Raw genomic sequence first — 19,218 nt, 5'->3', positions numbered from 1 at the left:
ACCTGATGTGTACGTTAGTTACCAGCTCCCTGTATCAGCGCGCTGGTAACTAACGAACACAGCGATGCCGCGCGATGGGCGTCGCTGTGCTGATCGCTGGTGAAGCTGTCTGTTTGACCGCTCACCAGCAATCACATAGCGATTCATCAGCGATCCTGACACGTTGATCGGGATCGCTGGTGAGTCGTTATGTGTGACGGGGCCTTAACTCCTGCTAAGAACTCAATGATGCAGGCAACGTCCTTTTCCAAAGGAGTCCTGTGGGCCTTAATGTCCCGTCTTCCGACGGCAACGATCGGTCTCCGGTACCTTCCGCTGAGCCTAGTCCATATGTTGAGCTGTCTGGTAAGGGTAAGGGCCACAGTCCTGTACGAGCCCAGCATGGTTCTGCAAATAGACACTAATGAAGTCAGGGCACAGGTGTCTGGGCAAATATTCTCTGGCAACTTCAGGACTCAAGTGTCTGTCCCGTGTGTTGTCATTCTTATGTGGCACGTGCACTGTACTCACGGACATGGAGGATACGGCACCTTATTCTATGATCGCTACTGGGTGCGCTGCACTCTCCTCTTCATGCTGCGCGCTGCCTGTTCGTGCCAAGACTCAAGCGCCGACAACCACTGGCGCGTAGCTTCCCTCTGGTGGTCACCGACACACTGCACCTTCTCTCTGTAGTCACCGGCCACACACTGCCCGTTCCTCTCCCTCTCTGGTCCCTGCTGCTGGCGGCGGGAGTTGTCGAACGCTGGCCTGCACAACTCTGGCGCTCCCCGGACGGAACACTCTTCTCCCTGGCTGCTGCTGCTACTGAACACACAGCTCCCCTCAGCACAGCGGTCCCTGTCCTTCTCGTCTGCTCGGTGTCCACAGCTCTGCTCTGTGTGCTCAGCTCTACTCTGCTCTGTGTGCACAGCTCTGCTCTATGTACACGGCCCTGCTCTGTTCTATGTGGCCTGTCGCAGTGCCGATAGTCTGGGGTGAGGGAAGGGGAATCAGAGCGCGCCTCTCACCGCTCTGCACGCTGCACTCTGTTGGCGCCAAACTGCCCCCCCGCTGCGCACGCTTTTTCTTCTTCTTTTTCTGCCCCCTCGGTCAGCAGGAAGGTCCGCTTCCCCCAGGCAACAGGGGAAGGTTCACCTCACTAAAGCTTCCCCCCAGGAACAGGGGATGCAGCCTCTCTAGTTCCAGACTCAGCACGCAGGTACCTGCGGTCTCGTTGTCCCCCTTATACTGTCAGTTCTTAAAGCTGTTTTCCAAGCTGAACAGTAGCTCTCGACAATGACGTCCATATTATATGCCCACAGAACCGCTTTAATAATGAATATGTACTGTGTATATATATATATATATATATATATATATATATATATATATATATTATGCATTGATACATTTAACACTCGATATGAATGGAATGGAAGGTGTGTGACTGCTGCCAAGTTTATAGCAGCCCAAGTCTAATAGTTGCTCACTAACTTCCTCATTGGCATCCTGTAAAATCTCTTACAATAAGAATTCATGTATCACTGCTGTATTTTGCCATATTTGTTCAGAACTGAATCTCCTCCTCCTTCTTCTTAATCCGTATATAAAGCCATCAAACGTATCGAAGCCTAGACCAGCACTGATCATAGGTAGCCTCAATCGCTAAAATGGCCAATTTCTTCTACATCATAACGGACTCCGTCTCCATAAGTCTGACGCTGAGTACGTTACTAATACTGATATTCCTGATGTACTTTATTACCAGAAGTAAGAAGACACCATATAACTTTCCCCCAGGTCCAGCACCACTACCTCTGATTGGAAATTTGCACCAACTAGACATCAGACGACAGGACCTCTCTCTGTTGAAGGTAAAGACAACATTTTCCAAAAATTTAATTTTTTGCCAGTATGGAATTTAGGATGCACTATTACAGCACTGGATTTTTTATTTTAATTATATGATAAGTCTTTTTTTATATAATATCTTGCATATTAATATTATTATTACTGGTTTCTTCCATTTTAAAAGCAACCTGTCACAAAATTTTACCTTTGACATCCCCTACATCATGGAAAAATTGTTTGAAATTTCATTTTTGTGTCATACAGCATGACCAAAAGAAAATGAATTAATCTGCCCAGATCAGTGTAAGGCAAATTGCACATGTGCATATCCTCTTCTGTACAGCACAAGGGTGAGATTTCATTCAACTTGTGAATGTAGGGACATCATCCATGTCTATCAAAAGAAGAGGGGCTGTCTTAGAAGAATCCACAAGCCGATAGTCCAGACAAGCCCAGCAGACTGTTTTAAGCTTTTTCTAATGTGGCACTAATAGATATAATTTTGGAAAGGTATTTTTAGGGCAGAATATATGGAGCTGATTTACAAGGGTGATACTTGTCTGCACGTTCCCCACAATTTTGTTTCATTTTTTTAAATTACAAAACACCTTTACAGGCGAATATAGGAAATTTATCTTCTTAGATAAATGACCGTAGATTTCTGGTGCATTCACACTGAAAATCTGTTCAAATCTGTCTTCAGTTCTGTCTTTATTGGGGTGTAAAAATACAAATTGCTGCCTATTAAAGCATATGGAGGGCGGAGGGGAAAAAGAAAGAGGGAGAAAAGCCAGAATACACAAAAAAAACAATTGTGGGCATCATCCCCCTTGTGGAATAATATAAGCATTGAAATTTTGTGTTTTGACTTGTATTGTATTACTTGTAATTTTGGAATAAATGTTAAAGGCGTTTTCTGCTTTTGTAGAAATATATAATTAATCACTATTTATCATATTCCTCTTCACGCTGTAAACTTTTGTCCAACTTTTTTATATATTATATAGACTTCCTAATTCTGTGCAAATCAGTGGGATTTGGATTAATGAGATCCCCACCAATTGCTCAAAAGACCTCCTAGGAGACAGGAGCACAGGAGCGCACCGCTTCTATCTGAGGCCTTGAACAGAGTGGAGTATGGTTTCAGTGGCAAGTCATAAAGACGTCTAAGGCCTCTTTCACACATCAGTTTTTTGCCTTCAGGCGCGATCCGGCTTTTTTTTGTAAAACCGGATCCGGCAAAATGCAATGCCGGATCCGGTTTTTCCCCATTGACTTGCATTAGCGCCGGATCGTGCCGGATGGCATTGCGTTTCATCCGTTTTTTGCCGGATCCGGCAACTTGTCTCATTCCGGCGTCTGGAAAAAACGGCTACTGTAGCGTTTTTTGTCTCCGGCGAAAAAGCCGGAAGCGCCGGATGCGGCGCTTCCAGCTTTTTGCTACAATGAAAGTCTATGGGCGCCGGAATGCGCCGGATCCAGAAAAAGACGGATCCAGCCACCGGATCCGGTTTTTTTAAGTCTGCGCATGCTCAGATCCAATTGGCCAGCCGCCAGGAACAGAGACGGATCCAGCAAAAAAACGGATCCGTTTCTACAGTTCTCCAAAATTTATGCCGGATCTGTTTTTTCTAAAAAAAAGCCGGATCCTGCCTGACGGCAAAAAACTGATGTGTGAAAGTAGCCTTAGAGGTTTTTTGAGGAATCAGTGGGAGCCTCAGGACTAAACCGCCACCAATCTACACAGAATTAAAAAGTCAACAACATATAAAAAAAATGATTTAGTTAGATATTTGCTGTCCGTAAGTTCCTAGCCAACAAAGGCTACATATGTTCACATTCCGAAAGGCTATGTTCACATTCCGTTGCACATTCCTTTTTTTATGTACAACAGACAGCATTTTAGATTAGTGGTAGAGTTTGTTTGTTGAGATTTTCTTTGTTTTTTTACTATTTTTGCCTTTTTGATCTTGGTATGGGCTGCACTCTGTCCATTGTTCACGCCATCAGGAATATTTACAATCCCGAATACTATAGGGGACATTTGCCATAGCCTTTCCATCACCTTCTGGCATAAAAAAAAGTTGACAATTATGGTCATAATTTGCAGCTTTTTAAACTCCCCCCCATCCCCCTTGCATACGGTACTTCTCTGAAAAAGTGAGCGGAACTTTGCGGAAGAGGCGCGGTCACAAAAAGCAGGACAAATTTGTCCTGAGCTGATATCAAGGGGTTATAGAGGGAAGTTTATGTTAGAGCACGTCCTGTGATGTCTGTTATGAGTTGTGCTCTGTGTCTTTAATGATTTGTGTTATATATTGTGTTCTAGCTTTCAGAGAAATATGGTCCAATATTCACCATTCACCTGGGCACGAATAAAGCCATAGTGCTCACCGGACTGGAGACAATAAAGGAAGCCCTTGTGGAGGGTGCAGATGTGTTTTCCGACAGAGCTTTTCTCCCTATATTTCATGCTATCCAAAGAGGAAATGGTATGGCAGCTTTTTATTTTCTTTATTATTTTTGTATTACTTTTTTTGTATCCTGCTCACTAATGAATAGGAGCTGATCTGCAGTACCCGACAGCAACCACTAAGGCTGGTTTCACACTTGCGTTTTTTGCGCTGTTTTTGCGCAAAAAAAGCCTGCGTTTTTTTTCCTATTTTTAACATGGGTGCGCATACACATGCGTTGGTACGCGTTTGTATGCACATGCTTTTTTTGTAGTGTGCGCCCGGGCGCACAAAATGCATCCTGTTGCATTTTTTGTGCGTCCGACCTGCCTCAAAAAAACGCATGTGCATGCAATGCGCACAAAATTCACCCAAAAACACATTATAGTCTATGGGTGCGCTGACGTGCGCACGTCAGTGCAAAAAAAGCATGCGCTTTTTTTAAAAAAAAATGCACACAAACGCATGATGCGTTTTTTATGTGCGTTTGCACTGCGCACGGTGCGCAGCGCAAAAAAACGCAAGTGTGAAAGTAGCCTAAGCAGTGTGATGGAGTGGCGGTGTTATGCTCCCGTCTGATCATTGCCAGAGCTGATCACAGGTGATCGATGGTGGTGCTGCTGGGACCCAGACCTCTCCGGCTAGTTATTGGCTAAGTAACCAGAATTCTATGGGACTAAATAACTGTCCCGTAACTAGCCACGACTGTAGGTCTTACATTCCAGATCTCCAACCAGTTTGATAATCCCATTGATAATTGATCCTTCACGTTGATGATGCGAAAAAAATAAATGATATTTGCTGCATTTTTAGGTGTTTTTTTTGCATCTGGAGAAATGTGGAGGACAACCAGACGGTTTACAATGTCCAGTATGAGGAATCTGGGCATGGGCAAGAAACATATAGAAGACAAAATCATAGAGGAACTGCAGTTCCTAACAGGCAAGGTTGAGTCTTATAAAGGTGAGATCTGAGATTATGACAGCATTCATAGTATCAGTGTTGCAGACGTGTCTGTCCTTAAAGGGGTTTTGCCAAAATCAGAAGTTATCCTTTATCCATAGGAACTTGCTGATCACTTGGGATCTGACTGATAGGGCCCAAGTATTAGACTCTGTTTCGAAAGGAGCGGTGGTGCGTATGCTTGACCTCCGCTCTATTAATTGTCAATGGAACTGCTGGAAATAGCCAAGCACTGTAACAACCAATGGCATAATAGGAATCCTCTCAAGACCTGTTTTGATGCCTGGTCACTGTGAATGCACCATCATCAGCAGGATCACAAATTTCATCAGTTCAATCACTTAGATTGTGCGATCTAATAACAATAGGGCAACCTCTGTCAGAGTGGGCTCAGCAACTGTGCCTGCGCCATCACTTGCTAATGGCCAGGATCAGAGATAACACCAATCTCAGACGTTTATCCCATAGATGCCACAGTTAATGCTGACCCCAACATCTAAGTGGTTAGAGAACGGGAGGGAGCCCCAGATTATAATCTTGGGTTGTTGCTGGGTGTCAATAGATTGCCATAGGTGTCAGAGTTACGGTAATAATGAATAAGTCTAGATTTGGGCAACAGAGCGCACAATAGAGTGATATTCTTTGAAGAATTGGGTAAGTTTGAGTTATGTTTACCTGGTGGAGTTGTGACAGGCACAACTCCTATGTAGGAATGAAGAAAAACAGCTACCACTGCCCCATGGCTGGTGGGTAAATCTTCCAGGAAAGATTGTAAGATGGCCTGCCCTGCTGGAGCAAATCAATTCTGCAACAATGATGACGATAATAAGGTTTTTGTAATTCACAACGCGTTTCAATGCCATACCGGCGGCACTATCAAATGATAAAAAAACAAAACTTCAGATTTACGGTAACAAATATATACAGTCATATGTTAAAGTTTGGGCACCCCTATTAATGCTAACCTTTTTTCTTTATAACAATTTTGGTTTTTGCAACAGCTATTTCAGTTTCATATATCTACTAACTGATGGACTCAGTTATATTTCTGGATTCAAATGAGGTTTATTGTACTAACAGAAAATGTGCAATCTGCATTTAAACAAAATTTGACCGGTGCAAAAGTATGGGCACCTCAACATAAAAGTGACATTAATATTTCGTAGATCCTCCTTTTGCAAAAATAACAGCCTCTAGTCACTTCCTGTAGCTATTAATGAGTTCCTGGATCCTAGATGAAGGTATTTGTGACCATTCCTATTTACAAAACAATTCCAGTTCAGTTAAGTTTGATGGTCGTCGAGCATGGACAGCCCGCTTCAAATCATCCCACAGATGTTCAATGATATTCAGGTCTGGGGACTGGGATGGCCATTCCAGAACATTGTAATTGTTCCTCTGCATGAATGCCTGAGTAGATTTGGAGCGGTGTTTTGGATCATTGTCTTGCTGAAATATCCATCCCCTGTGTAACTTCAACTTCGTCAATGATTCTTGCACATTATTGTCAAGAATCTGCTGATACTGAGTTGAATCCATGCGACCCTCAACTTTAACAAGATTCCCGGTGCCGGCATTGGCCACAGAGCCCCAAAGCATGATGGTACCTCCACCAAATTTTACTGTGGGTAGCAAGTGTTTTTCTTGGAATGCTGTGTTTTTTAGCCTCCGTGCATAACGCCTTTTTGTATGACCAAACAACTCAATCTTTGTTTCATCAGTCCACAGGACCTTCTTCCAAAATGTAACTGGCTTGTCCAAATGTGCTTTTGCATACCTCAGGCGACTCTGTTTGTGGCGTGCTTGCAGAAACGGCTTCTTTCGCATCACTCTCCCATACAGCTTCTCCTAGTGCAAAGTGCGCTGTATTGTTGACCGATGCACAGTGACACCATCTGCAGCAAGATGATGCTGCCGGTCTTTGGAGGTGGTCTGTGGATTGTCCTTGACTGTTCTCACCATTCTTCTTCTCTGCCTTTCTGATATTTTTCTTGGCCTGCCACTTCTGGGCTTAACAAGAACTGTACCTGTGTTCTTCCATTTCCTTACTATGTTCCTCACAGTGGAAACTGACAGGTTAAATCTCTGAGACAACTTTTTGTATCCTTCCCCTGAAAAGCTATGTTGAATAATCTTTGTTTTCAGATCATTTGAGAGTTGTTTTGAGGAGCCCATGATGCCACTCTTCAAAGGAGAATCAAATAGGAGAATTACTTGCAAGTGGCCACTTTAAATACCTTTTCTCATGATTTGATACACCTGGCTATGAAGTTCAAAGCTGAATGAGGTTACAAAACCAATTTAGTGCTCCAGGAAGTCAGTAAAATGTAGTTAGGAGTGTTCAAATCAAGAAAATGACAAGGGTGCCCATACTTTTGCACTGGTCAAATTTTGTTTAAATGCAGACTGCACATTTTCTGTTAGTACAATAAACCTCATTTGAATCCAGAAATATAACTGAGTCCATCAGTTATTAGATATATGAAACTGAAATAGCTGTTGCAAAAATCCAAAATTGTTATAAAGAAAAAAGGTTAACATTAATAGGGGTGCCCAAACTTTAACATATGACTGTATAACACACTGGATTTTTTAGACATAATACACTGGAGTACCGAAATAGTGAAGCTTTTGAGCTTATTATTTTTCTATGTAAAAAGAGAGAAAAAGAAAACAAAAAAACACATCAATGGTATAACTGCATCAATAACAACCAGTAGAATAACATAAACACAGTATATATTTCACACAGTGAAAAAAATAATGGTCTTTGAATGCAGAAACACAAAAAAAATTTGATTAAAAACATTTGGAAAAATGGAAAAACTAAAACAAATTCAATATACAAAGTATGTTATTATTTTTAATAGTATTTTAATAATGTTTAGATTTTTTTTTTTTACAATTTGGGGTCTCTGTAATTGTAACAATCTGCAACATAAAGTTATAGTTAATAAGACTTAATAAATTAACTGAAATGATTGAAGTTAAAGAAAAGTAAACTAATTTCACATACCGCAATCTCTGTTGTAGGACAACAGTTTAAACTCAGAGAATTTGCCTGCGGCCCGACAAATATCACCTTTGCCATGTTATTTGGCGATAGATTTGACTATAGTGATCCAATCTACGTGAATTTGCTGGATCTGATCGATGAAATTGTCATTTTGCTTGGCTCGCCCTATTTACAGGTCGGTAATATCAGGTTATACTTTTCGCTTTGTGAAGACCAAAACTATTAGGAACTATAGGACATAAATTATACTGTAAAAACAAAGGTTTATAAATGATCATGAAAGGCGTTCACAAAAGATGGCATAATTGTAAAACAACAACAGATATTATTTTCCCTCCTCGGGTCCAGCACCGGCTCTCCGTCTCTTTTCCGGTCCTTGTGTTTTTTCTGCTCTGGTAAAGTTATGACTACAGCGCACATCACCGCTGCAGTCAGTCACTGAGCTCAGCATCTCAGACATCTACATTAGCCTAGTCGCTGAGCTTAGCGATTAGCTGCAGCGGTGTAGACTGTAGAAACATCAGCGTTTGATGTTTTACAAAAATGCAATCCTTTGGGCACCACTTTTGTGAAAGTGGAAACCTCCTTTAGTGTGGAATAGGAACAAGTATCCATGTAGCTCAGGTCTTTTTAGAATAGGGATGGACTGTTGTGTTCTTGTCTCAACGCAAACAATTCTGTGATCCATCACACACAGGTCTAATCACTATTAAATTGGTAATAATTAGTTAATTAACTAGAACTAATTAGTTCTCAATCAACCCATTAGAATTATCCCAAGCTCAAAGTCATGGGCTTTGAATAGGGTTATCTCCTACTTTGCCCTTGATGTCCACCTAAGGATCCTCTGCAGGTCAACCAGGATAAATATCATTCAGTAATTCATAGTGAGAGGCCAATAAAAAAAAATGTTTAACCAGTCAATATTTTCCAACGTATGGCTTTAGGTATGGGTCCATCCTGCCCTAGGAACACCAGAAGTAGGTCAATGCAACCGAGAGAGAGCAACATATTCAGCAGAAAGCCATAGACACGCTGACTGACCCAAAGAGCTCAGAGCGTAGGTTGGAGAAGGATAGTCATTGGCAAATCACACTGTGGTTATTCTCCCAAAACTACACTCACTTTTTATCCTTGTGCATGATTGATATTCAGTTGCATGTTGCACCAAATCACCAAGTGAAAACATGCTCTACACCAGGGCTGTATTTTAGGAGGCATCAAACCAAGCTCCAGGAGACAGACCTTGGCCATCAACTGATCATCAGAGCAGATGTTCTCGATGAGGCAACCAGTTTTAGATGGAACGTAACATCATCTCTTCTTTAATTACTAGTATTATTAGATGCAAATCTTTATGTTCCTTCCAGTCTGTGTTTTACAGGAACATGACTCTGTTTTCCAGGTGTTCAACCTGTACCCAATGTTTTCAATATTTATGAAGACTCACAAAATGCTACTGGAAAAGATTGATGAAATTTGCAAGGTGCTAAAAATGGACATTCAGGCCAAAAGGAGAAAAATAGATGTCAACTGCCTGTACACGTTCATCGAAACGATAGTTGCCAAGCAAGAGGAGGTCATTATAACGTCTTTTCTAATAGATGGGTCTTATGGGAGTAAGAAATCATTGTATCCGCTCTATCATCTTATGGTTGGCTGATTGGAATATACCCTTATTTTCTTTTCTTGAAGATATGCAAAAATTCTAGAGCCATATAAATACTGCCTACCAGAGAGTACCCCATAAGATATAAAAGTCCCACCATAAACAGTATCAGCCAGAGAATGCCCCTATAATTAGTAGAGTACCCATAACACAGTGCCTTCAGGAGAGGACCTCTATGAACAGTTGCTGCCATGGAGCTTATCTACAACTAATGCCTACCGGAGAGTACCCCATAAGATATAAAAGTCCCACCATAAACAGTATCAGCCAGAGAATGCCCCTATAATTAGAAGAGTACCCATAACACAGTGCCTTCAGGAGAGGACCTCTATGAACAGTGGCTGCCATGGAGCTTATCTACAACTAATGCCTACCGGAGAGTACCCCATAAGATATAAAAGGCCCACCATAAACAGTATCAGCCAGAGAATGCCCCTATAATTAGAAGAGTACCCATAACACAGTGCCTTCAGGAGAGGACCTTCATGAACAGTGGCTGCCATGGAGCTTATCTACAACTAATGCCTACTGGAGAGTACCCCATAAGACATAAAAGTCCCACCATAAACAGTATCAGCCAGAGAATGCCCCTATAATTAGAAGAGTACCCATAACACAATGCCTTCAGGAGAGGACCTCTATGAACAGTGGCTGCCATGGAACTTATCTACAACTAATGCCTACCGGACAGTACCCCATAAGATATAAAAGTCCCACCATAAACAGTATCAGCCAGAGAATGCACCTATAATTAGAAGAGTAACCATAACACAGTGCCTTCAGGAGAGGACCTCTATGAACAGTGGCTGCCATGGAGCTTATCTATAACTAATGATTACCGGAGAGTACCCCATAAGATATAAAAGTCCCACCATAAACAGTATCAGCCAGAGAATGCACCTATAATTAGAAGAGTAACCATAACACAGTGCCTTCAGGAGAGGACCTCTATGAACAGTGGCTGCCATGGAGCTTATCTATAACTAATGACTACCGGAGAGTACCCCATAAGATATAAAAGTCCCACCATAAACAGTATCAGCCAGAGAATGCCCCTATAATTAGAAGAGTACCCATAACACAGTGCCTTCAGGAGAGGACCTCTATGAACAGTGGCTGCCATGGAGCTTATCTACAACTAATGCCTACCGGAGAGTACCCCATAAGATATAAAAGGCCCACCATAAACAGTATCAGCCAGAGAATGCCCCTATAATTAGAAGAGTACCCATAACACAGTGCCTTCAGGAGAGGACCTTCATGAACAGTGGCTGCCATGGAGCTTATCTACAACTAATGCCTACTGGAGAGTACCCCATAAGACATAAAAGTCCCACCATAAACAGTATCAGCCAGAGAATGCCCCTATAATTAGAAGAGTACCCATAACACAATGCCTTCAGGAGAGGACCTCTATGAACAGTGGCTGCCATGGAACTTATCTACAACTAATGCCTACCGGACAGTACCCCATAAGATATAAAAGTCCCACCATAAACAGTATCAGCCAGAGAATGCACCTATAATTAGAAGAGTAACCATAACACAGTGCCTTCAGGAGAGGACCTCTATGAACAGTGGCTGCCATGGAGCTTATCTATAACTAATGACTACCGGAGAGTACCCCATAAGATATAAAAGTCCCACCATAAACAGTATCAGCCAGAGAATGCACCTATAATTAGAAGAGTAACCATAACACAGTGCCTTCAGGAGAGGACCTCTATGAACAGTGGCTGCCATGGAGCTTATCTATAACTAATGACTACCGGAGAGTACCCCATAAGATATAAAAGTCCCACCATAAACAGTATCAGCCAGAGAATGCCCCTATAATTAGAAGAGTACCCATAACACAATGCCTTCAGGAGAGGACCTCCATGAACAGTGGCTGCTATGGAGCTTATCTACAACTAATGCTTACTGGAGAGTACTCCATAATGCGGTGCTTAGCTGAGAATAACTTCATAGATAATATTGATCCCTACATTACGGTATTGAGCTCTACTGTATACATAGCAGGGGAGAAATGGAGGACATTTTGTTTGGTAAATATATATTTTATGGGTTTCTGCCTGTTGGGTGAAATGTCTGATACTCAGAAATACCGTTTAACATAGCAGCATCTTCACAAGCTCCTTATTCCATAGCCTTCCCTTCAACACTATTGACAGGGGGCTGCATATATAAAGTTACGGTATTCATACACTTTAGTCAGGTGACAACTTTCATGGGACCAGATGACCATCTAATGTGCCAAGGAGTGACCTGACTCTCCTCAGACTGCAGATGTAAGGAGAAAGATGGATCAGGCGCATCGGGCAGTGTCATATGGTGGCTTATTACTCTCTGCCCCATTGAGAACATATTCACCTGTTTAGGAGAGACCTTTCACAGCCACTTCACAATATTTGGAGCTGTGCCATATCCAGTGGGGTTTAGCACCTTCAATCAATCGATCACGGAGGTCCTGGAAGTCAGGCACCTGCCAATCACTTATTAATGGTCTATCCTAAAAATGGGTCATTAACAGAGTTGAGCGAATTTTTTAAAATTTGGTTCCGATTACGATCGATGGCGAATATTGCATTTGCAATTATTTGCCGAACACAGCCGAACGTCGTTGGAGTCTATGGGAGTAGAAATGACAGAATAAGTTCGGAATCGATTGTCAAACATAAATTTGGAATGAATAGAGTGCCAATATGGTATGAATATGGAAAATTCAGATTTGGCGACCGATTTCGAACATATGCGCTCAACTCTAGTCATTAATATCAAAGTCTCGAAGAAACCCTTTACCGTAATTTCTAATAGTATTAATACAAATAAAAGTACCCAAGTAAAATATTGTATGTGGTCTAGGAACAGACAAACAAAGACACCCTCTTCCATGAAGATAACGTGCTAGCTACAGTACTCGATCTGGTTATGGCCGGCACAGAGACCACCTCTACGACAGTGCAATGGGGGATCCTGTTGATGAAATATCCTGAAATACAGAGTAAGTCCAGGTCCCTTAACTGGAGATATAGTAATTTAGTTTGTCTTTTCTGTACTTTAATATGACAGTCCATGCACATAAGGTTTTTATTCTTCTCCATGACAGTAGTCTCCAGATGTTTTGACCACTCTTCTTGCCTTGATGCCACCAGCAATTTTATACCGACAGATTGGAGACCACTGCTCCATGGCTGCCTTTACTGCTATTAAAAATGTGTATTATGAAACTATTTCTTTAAAAAAAAATCTCAACAGATTCTATCGAATGGGGCAGGGTTTTTTTTTTTTTTTTACCAGGTAACATGGCACCGCTATTCAGCTTTGTAAGGAACACGAACTCTACCGTAAATCTGTGGTCACAGACGGAAACCGAACACTAACCTGTGCATTAAACATTTACAGAAAAAGTTAAAAAAGAAATCCATTCGGTTCTTGAATCTGGACGTCTCCCAAGATTTGAAGACAGAAATGCGATGCCCTATACCAACGCTGTGATACATGAAGTCCAGAGATTTGCCAACCTCATTCCCCATATTCCACATGCCACATCTACAGACACCAATTTCAAAGGTTATCACATCCCGAAGGTAAGAGATTGGGTCATACCTAGTTTTGGGTCATAGGAAAATGTCAAGCATATCTTTAGGGCCAGAAATAAGGATTCCTGCCTTCAATCTGCAGTGGTGATGGGTTTTAGGCCTGTAGGTCCAGCCTGCTGATCGAGGGTACATGACTGCTGGATAGAGAGGACAGAATCCAGATGATGAGTTGCAGTTTTTGTGGCAATTTTTCATGTAGTTTTAGGTTTTAGTACCACTAACAAAGGTCACCTCCTGTTTATGTGGACTTCCAAAGCTTGAATATTACATGGTCGCCTGTTATGAATGAGTCACCGGAGGAGGAAAAAACAAAAATGCAACCTAAGTCCAGAAAACCGGAGAGGTTGGTAGCTAGCGGATTGCAGACCCCTGATCCTATTCACAACAACTAACAGTAGCCGTGGAGCGCTCCTACGGTGGTCCTAGATGCCTCTTCACAGCCGGAGAACTAAATAAGCCGAAAGAAAGAAAGGGGAAATCTAAACTGCCCCAGAGCAGACCCCAAAGCAATAGACAGCCCCCAACATGTATTGTCGGTGAAAACAGATGAAAACACAAACACAGACAGAAAGACAGGCAGAGCAAACGATGGGGCCCAACTAACTAGATAGGATAGGACAGAAAAGATGCTGGCTGCAACCCGCAAAAACCCTACCAAAAATGTCCCAACACGTCTGATAGGAAAACGGCCCTGAAGTCACAAGACTTCAAAATCCCTATATCATCAGTCCGATATATTCTGAAGACAGAGCAAAAAAGATTTAACCGAACAGGGACAAAAATGGAAATTCAGCAGAGCCCCAGCCGGGGCTGGCAGAACACAAAACTAAGCAAATCAGACAAAATCTCATGGAACAATATCAGAGCAAAACTTAGCTTTAGAAGACAGGAACTGAACTAGAGGCCAGAGCTCACAGCAGAGAAATCACCAGCAACCCTACAGGGCGTCGGCTGCCTTATATCCACTCAGAGATTCCGGATGTCCAATCACAATCCACCTGTTCAGGTGACAGGTTTCTCCCATCCAAATCAGTTACACCACCTCCTTTCACCAGCAGAGGGAGTTCATCGGACATCAAAGGTGAACGAGAAAATGAGCTCACAACAGTCGCCCATTGATATGAATGACTAGTTAATTAAATAGGTTGTGTCATGATCCATGCGGGATCATGTGAGATAAGAGCACTGGTAACCTTTTTTTTTTCCTCTCTCTAAGCTTTGTGCTTAGAGATAGTTTTGCCCCCAGTGGCCAGTATGGTCATTCCACTGTGTGCTTAGAGTTAGTTTTGCCCCGGTGGCCAGTATGGTCATTGCACTGGTGTTCTTAGAGATAGTTTTGCCCCCGGTGGTGGTTAGTGTAATTGCATGGGAATACCTATCAGGTGTGTTTACTCAATAAAGGTGTGTCAGTTGTGCTCACTGACGTTGGTGATATTGTTGGGCTTTTCCAACCATGCTGGGTGAAGGAAGGAGCTGAGGAGAGTCCAGGGCAGCTCAGTAAGAGTCCTGGAGTGGCAGCTATGGTGTCAGAGAGGAGTTCGTGTAAAGCTTGGTAGAGTGGCAGCTATGGTGTAGAGCTGCACTCAGTTGCTTGACTCTGTTGCTGGACAGCTGCACTCAGGTGCTGGACTCCGTTGCTGGACAGCTGCACCCAGATGTTGGACACGGTGGGAGGAAGATGCACTCAGGTGTTGGACTCTGTTGCCTGGAGCAAGTGCATCAGAGCAAAGCTACATGTTTCCCTGTTTGTCACTTTTCCTCATGTCGGTGTTAGTACAGCGATGGGGCCAGTGCCTGCATCACCCAGCTCCCTAGTAAGGAATAGGTGTAGGGTGTGCTAGGGTGACAGGTATCCTGATCGGCGACAGGTGAGGAGCCTGTATAGGGAACGTCAGGAGTGTTAGGGACACTGACTCAGGGGAGTGCAGGAGGTCTCCACGTCCCCCGTTCCCTATCGCAGGGCCCACCATTGTAAATGTTTCCCTATCCCCTGTGTCTTGTTGCATTAGTTACCGGCCTGCGGGCCGTGTCACACTGGACAATTACACGTGCCGTGTCCTGTTGTATTAGTTACCGGCCTGCTGGCCGTGTCACACGGGACGGGGCACGTGACAGGTTGTATGGGATTAAAACCCATGATTGCTTCCTTCCAGAACAGTGCCACACCTGTCTACAGGTTGTGTGTAGTACTGCAACTCAGCCTCATTTACTTTAACAACACTAGAAACATACCATGGACAGGCGTGGTTCTGCATCTAGTACAAATAACCCTTATTTTTTCTAACTCTGCACAATCCTTTCACCAGATGTCACCATAGACATTTAATAAATCTCTTGAATCTGATGTACTTACTTAATGTAAAAAGTCCATGTCAGATTGTATAATACTTTTTTAAATTTACACTAAATCTCTACCCGCCTAGCCTGAATGACATATCCTCAGCATCCCTCCTCCCCGCTGCTGAGATCTCACACTGCTCAGTACAACCTGCAGCTGTCAGGCTGGGCAGGCCGAGACTAAACACACTTGGATTCATGAACTTTCTCGCTATTATCGGACTCATTTTAATAGTAGGACTATACAGCAATACTCACAGGGATTCTCACAGTAAGTACACCAGTCTCATCAGCTATCACAAATTTGTTTAATAATGCATGCTGTTTAAATTGTGGAATTTGGTGACAGAGCCGATTTTAAAAAAATCCATTGATAGAGCGGAGATTTGTTTTAAATTAAAATGAATTTTGGAAATCGATCTGCACTCAGATGTCATCCAAGTGCAGTCCAATGGCTTCCATCGACATACATGGCCGAGTGCGATCCAAACGTTGGATCAAATTCGTGCATGAAGAGATTTTTTTTTTCCCTCTGACATGGACACAGCCGCATAGAATATCATTGGTTTCATTGAAATCTGATGTGTTTCGAATCGCACTCGGACTGAAAAAACGGCCATGTGCTCGAGGCTATATAGTGAAGCTACAGTAAAAATTAAAAAAAAAAATCACGTTATCTGAACCAGTGCATCCCAAAAATGTAATTGTGTATATGCATGTGTGATGTGTATGTTTGCATTTTATATATACTTGCAATGTATTATCAAGCGCATATTTTATTTTTGCATGCGTAACGTGAATATGCATGTAAATGCGCATGTGTATACTGACCATGGTTTTTTTTATCTTCTCATTCCCAGGGAACAACTGTGATCCCGCTGCTCACATCTGTGCTGTTCGACAAACGTCACTGGGAGACGCCATTCCAATTTAATCCTAACCACTTTTTAGATTCCGAGGGGAAATTTGTAAAGAAAGAAGCTTTTGTGCCCTTCTCCACAGGTAACTCCTGAATGAAGCACTACATGAGCCAGCTACTGCGGGGGACACATGTCACCGCGATGCACTAGCCAAAGGCTTCACATGGCAGAATGAGATGTTTGATTCACGCAAAGAAACATACACCGAATGGTATACATTTTTTTTTACATGAGGGCCTATAGGTGACATATGATGCCAGGGAGTAGCATTATAAACGATAACGCTAAACCTCAGGCTGACACTGAGTGGCGTAACTAGAGTCCGATGGGCCCCAGTGCAAAATTTAGACCTGGGTCCTCACCTGTATCTTGGTCAGATGTATAGGCCCTCATAGCGTTCTAGATCCTAAGAATCCAGGCAATGCAGTAGCCGGTCAAAAACGGAGCGCCAGCCACACGCAGCTGAAGGTATTAGATGCAGCTCCAGCCGAGTGTCTCAAGTGAGGAAGGAGAGTGGCAAAGATTGGTAAACCCGGTCTAAGGAGCGCAAGGACAGGAAATAAGTTATTATGAAGCCTTCTTTTTATTAAAGTAATCTCCAACGCATTTCGACAGATGAATTCTGTCTTCCTCAGGTGGATACTGCCACCTGAGGAAGACTCATCTGTTGAAACGCGTTGTGGATTACTTTAATAAAAAGAAGGCTTCATAATAACTTATTTCCTGTCCTTGCGCTCCTTAGACCGGGTTTACCAATCTCTGCAACTAGATCCTAAGAAGACATACGTGTTTGCTCCCCATGTAATAATATCACCCCTCCTGGCTCCTTCTTGCAATTATTTCCCCCATGCTACACCCCTTCCAGTAATAATGTCCCCATTCAAGCCCTTCCAGTAATTACCCCCCCCATCCTGGGCCTCATGTTATAACATTTTCCCCCATTCTGGGCCTCTTCCTGGTATAATGTCCCCATTCGGGTATAGATCCCCCATTGTGGTATGTCCCCCATCCTAGTATAATGTCCCCATTCTGGTATAATGTCCCCCATCCTAGTATAATGTCCCCATTCTGGGATAATGTCGCCTATCCTGGTATATATATATATATCCTGGTATGTCGCCCATTCTGGTATAATGTCCCCCATCTTGGTATAATGTCCTCCATCCTGATATAATGCCTCCATTGCTTTCTCATGGGTCTTGATGAGGGGGCGAGATAAAGTCAGACGCTCCTAATTCATTAAAACTGACCAAACACTGGTCAAAAAAAGGCAAAAATCTGTTCTAAAATGTTGATGAAGATCGGTCCGTTTTTCACATGCACAGAAAGCAAAAGACAAATGTCCGACTGACGAACCTTTTCAGTTTTGGTCATAAATCCTGCTCTAACATTTTTGTCTTTTTTCCTGTAGGACGCAGACTTTGTTTGGGAGAAAGCCTTGCAAAGATGGAGCTGTTTATATTTTTCACCGGATTACTTCAAAAGTTCACATTTACCCCTCCAGATGGTATGAAGGAATGTCAATTAGACCTTGACGCTGACCCGTGCTTCACATTAAGACCTCAGCCTCGCCTGGAGTGTTGTGCCATCGTACAATAGCTGGTCGGCTTGAGGCCTGAACTTCATCTTTGGACTCGGTAAAGCATCAGTTGTGGTCTCTGCATTCTGGCACCATGCTGATTGAGGAAAAGTCACCTGTTACCACATTTTTTTTGCTTACTTTTCAACTGTCTGATCCTGGCCCCATGTATAGGAAACGGAAGTAGGCAGTAGCACCCGGAGATTTCATTGTAGGAAGTCTTCGAAGGAGAAAATGTTGGTGTTGTCTCAGACTTTTATTTTGGCTCCATAATTCCTGAAACGTCTCTAACTTAGTGTCGTATGTGTTCATTGAAAAGGAAAAAACTCATTGTGCTATTATCAATAAAGACTTCTTTGTACATTACTCTGGAGAGAGCTGGGAACCTAAACCGAATCATTTTCGAACCCATGTAAGTCCTGGCCTAAACGTGTCCCTCTCTTCACGTATGTGACCATGGATAGCGTGGGGTCTTTTACCCATAGATGCATTGTGTATATAGGGCACCATATTCTCCTATACTGATTCTTCCATGGTGAGAAAAATAATAGGCGTATCTGGGCCATCAATACAACATGGATCCGATCTGGCCATGTCCATAAGTGAAATACAATCTCAGTGCACATCATTACAAAATGTAAATTGGAAATGGGGTGCCTGCTGAAGACCTTATGTCGGCCATATTTGTACACCTACGAAGTTTAATGCTGGGTTTTTATAGTAATAGATAAATGTATAATATGTTGCAATATTACAGTAATGCAGTGTATTGTACAAGTGATCACAGTTTTAAGTCCCCTGAGGGACTAATAAAAAAAAAAATGTAAAAAAAAAGTAACGTTATAA

At 42.6% G+C, this 19,218-nt stretch overlaps 1 protein-coding gene across 1 annotated transcript; it reads left to right on the top strand.

The window, feature by feature from the left end:
• The first annotated feature begins 1,652 nt into the window (after positions 1 to 1,652).
• CYP2W1 (cytochrome P450 family 2 subfamily W member 1) lies at positions 1,653 to 18,626 on the top strand. The gene is made up of 9 exons (XM_073555163.1): positions 1,653 to 1,856; positions 4,163 to 4,325; positions 5,100 to 5,249; positions 8,283 to 8,440; positions 9,671 to 9,844; positions 12,800 to 12,938; positions 13,340 to 13,524; positions 16,734 to 16,875; positions 18,205 to 18,626. Exons 1-9 carry the CDS (start codon positions 1,653 to 1,655, stop codon positions 18,390 to 18,392), a joined length of 1,503 nt encoding a protein of 500 aa, XP_073411264.1. The 3' UTR covers positions 18,393 to 18,626.
• Positions 18,627 to 19,218: the final 592 nt, after the last annotated feature.

This window comes from Dendrobates tinctorius, unplaced genomic scaffold, assembly GCF_039654945.1.
Source record: "Dendrobates tinctorius isolate UK_male_01 unplaced genomic scaffold, ASM3965494v1 ptg000222l, whole genome shotgun sequence".
NCBI lineage: Eukaryota > Metazoa > Chordata > Amphibia > Anura > Dendrobatidae > Dendrobates > Dendrobates tinctorius.
This window is presented reverse-complemented; position numbering and strand designations above follow the sequence as displayed.

Excerpts from the sequence above, each read along its gene's own strand:
- CYP2W1 (XM_073555163.1), top strand. The coding sequence starts at position 1,653 with ATGGCCAATTTCTTCTACATCATAACGGACTCCGTCTCCATAAGTCTG. Across the intron at positions 8,441-9,670 it reads TTGGCTCGCCCTATTTACAG|GTGTTCAACCTGTACCCAAT; the intron begins GTCGGTAATATC and ends TCTGTTTTCCAG. Across the intron at positions 13,525-16,733 it reads AAGGTTATCACATCCCGAAG|GGAACAACTGTGATCCCGCT; the intron begins GTAAGAGATTGG and ends TCTCATTCCCAG.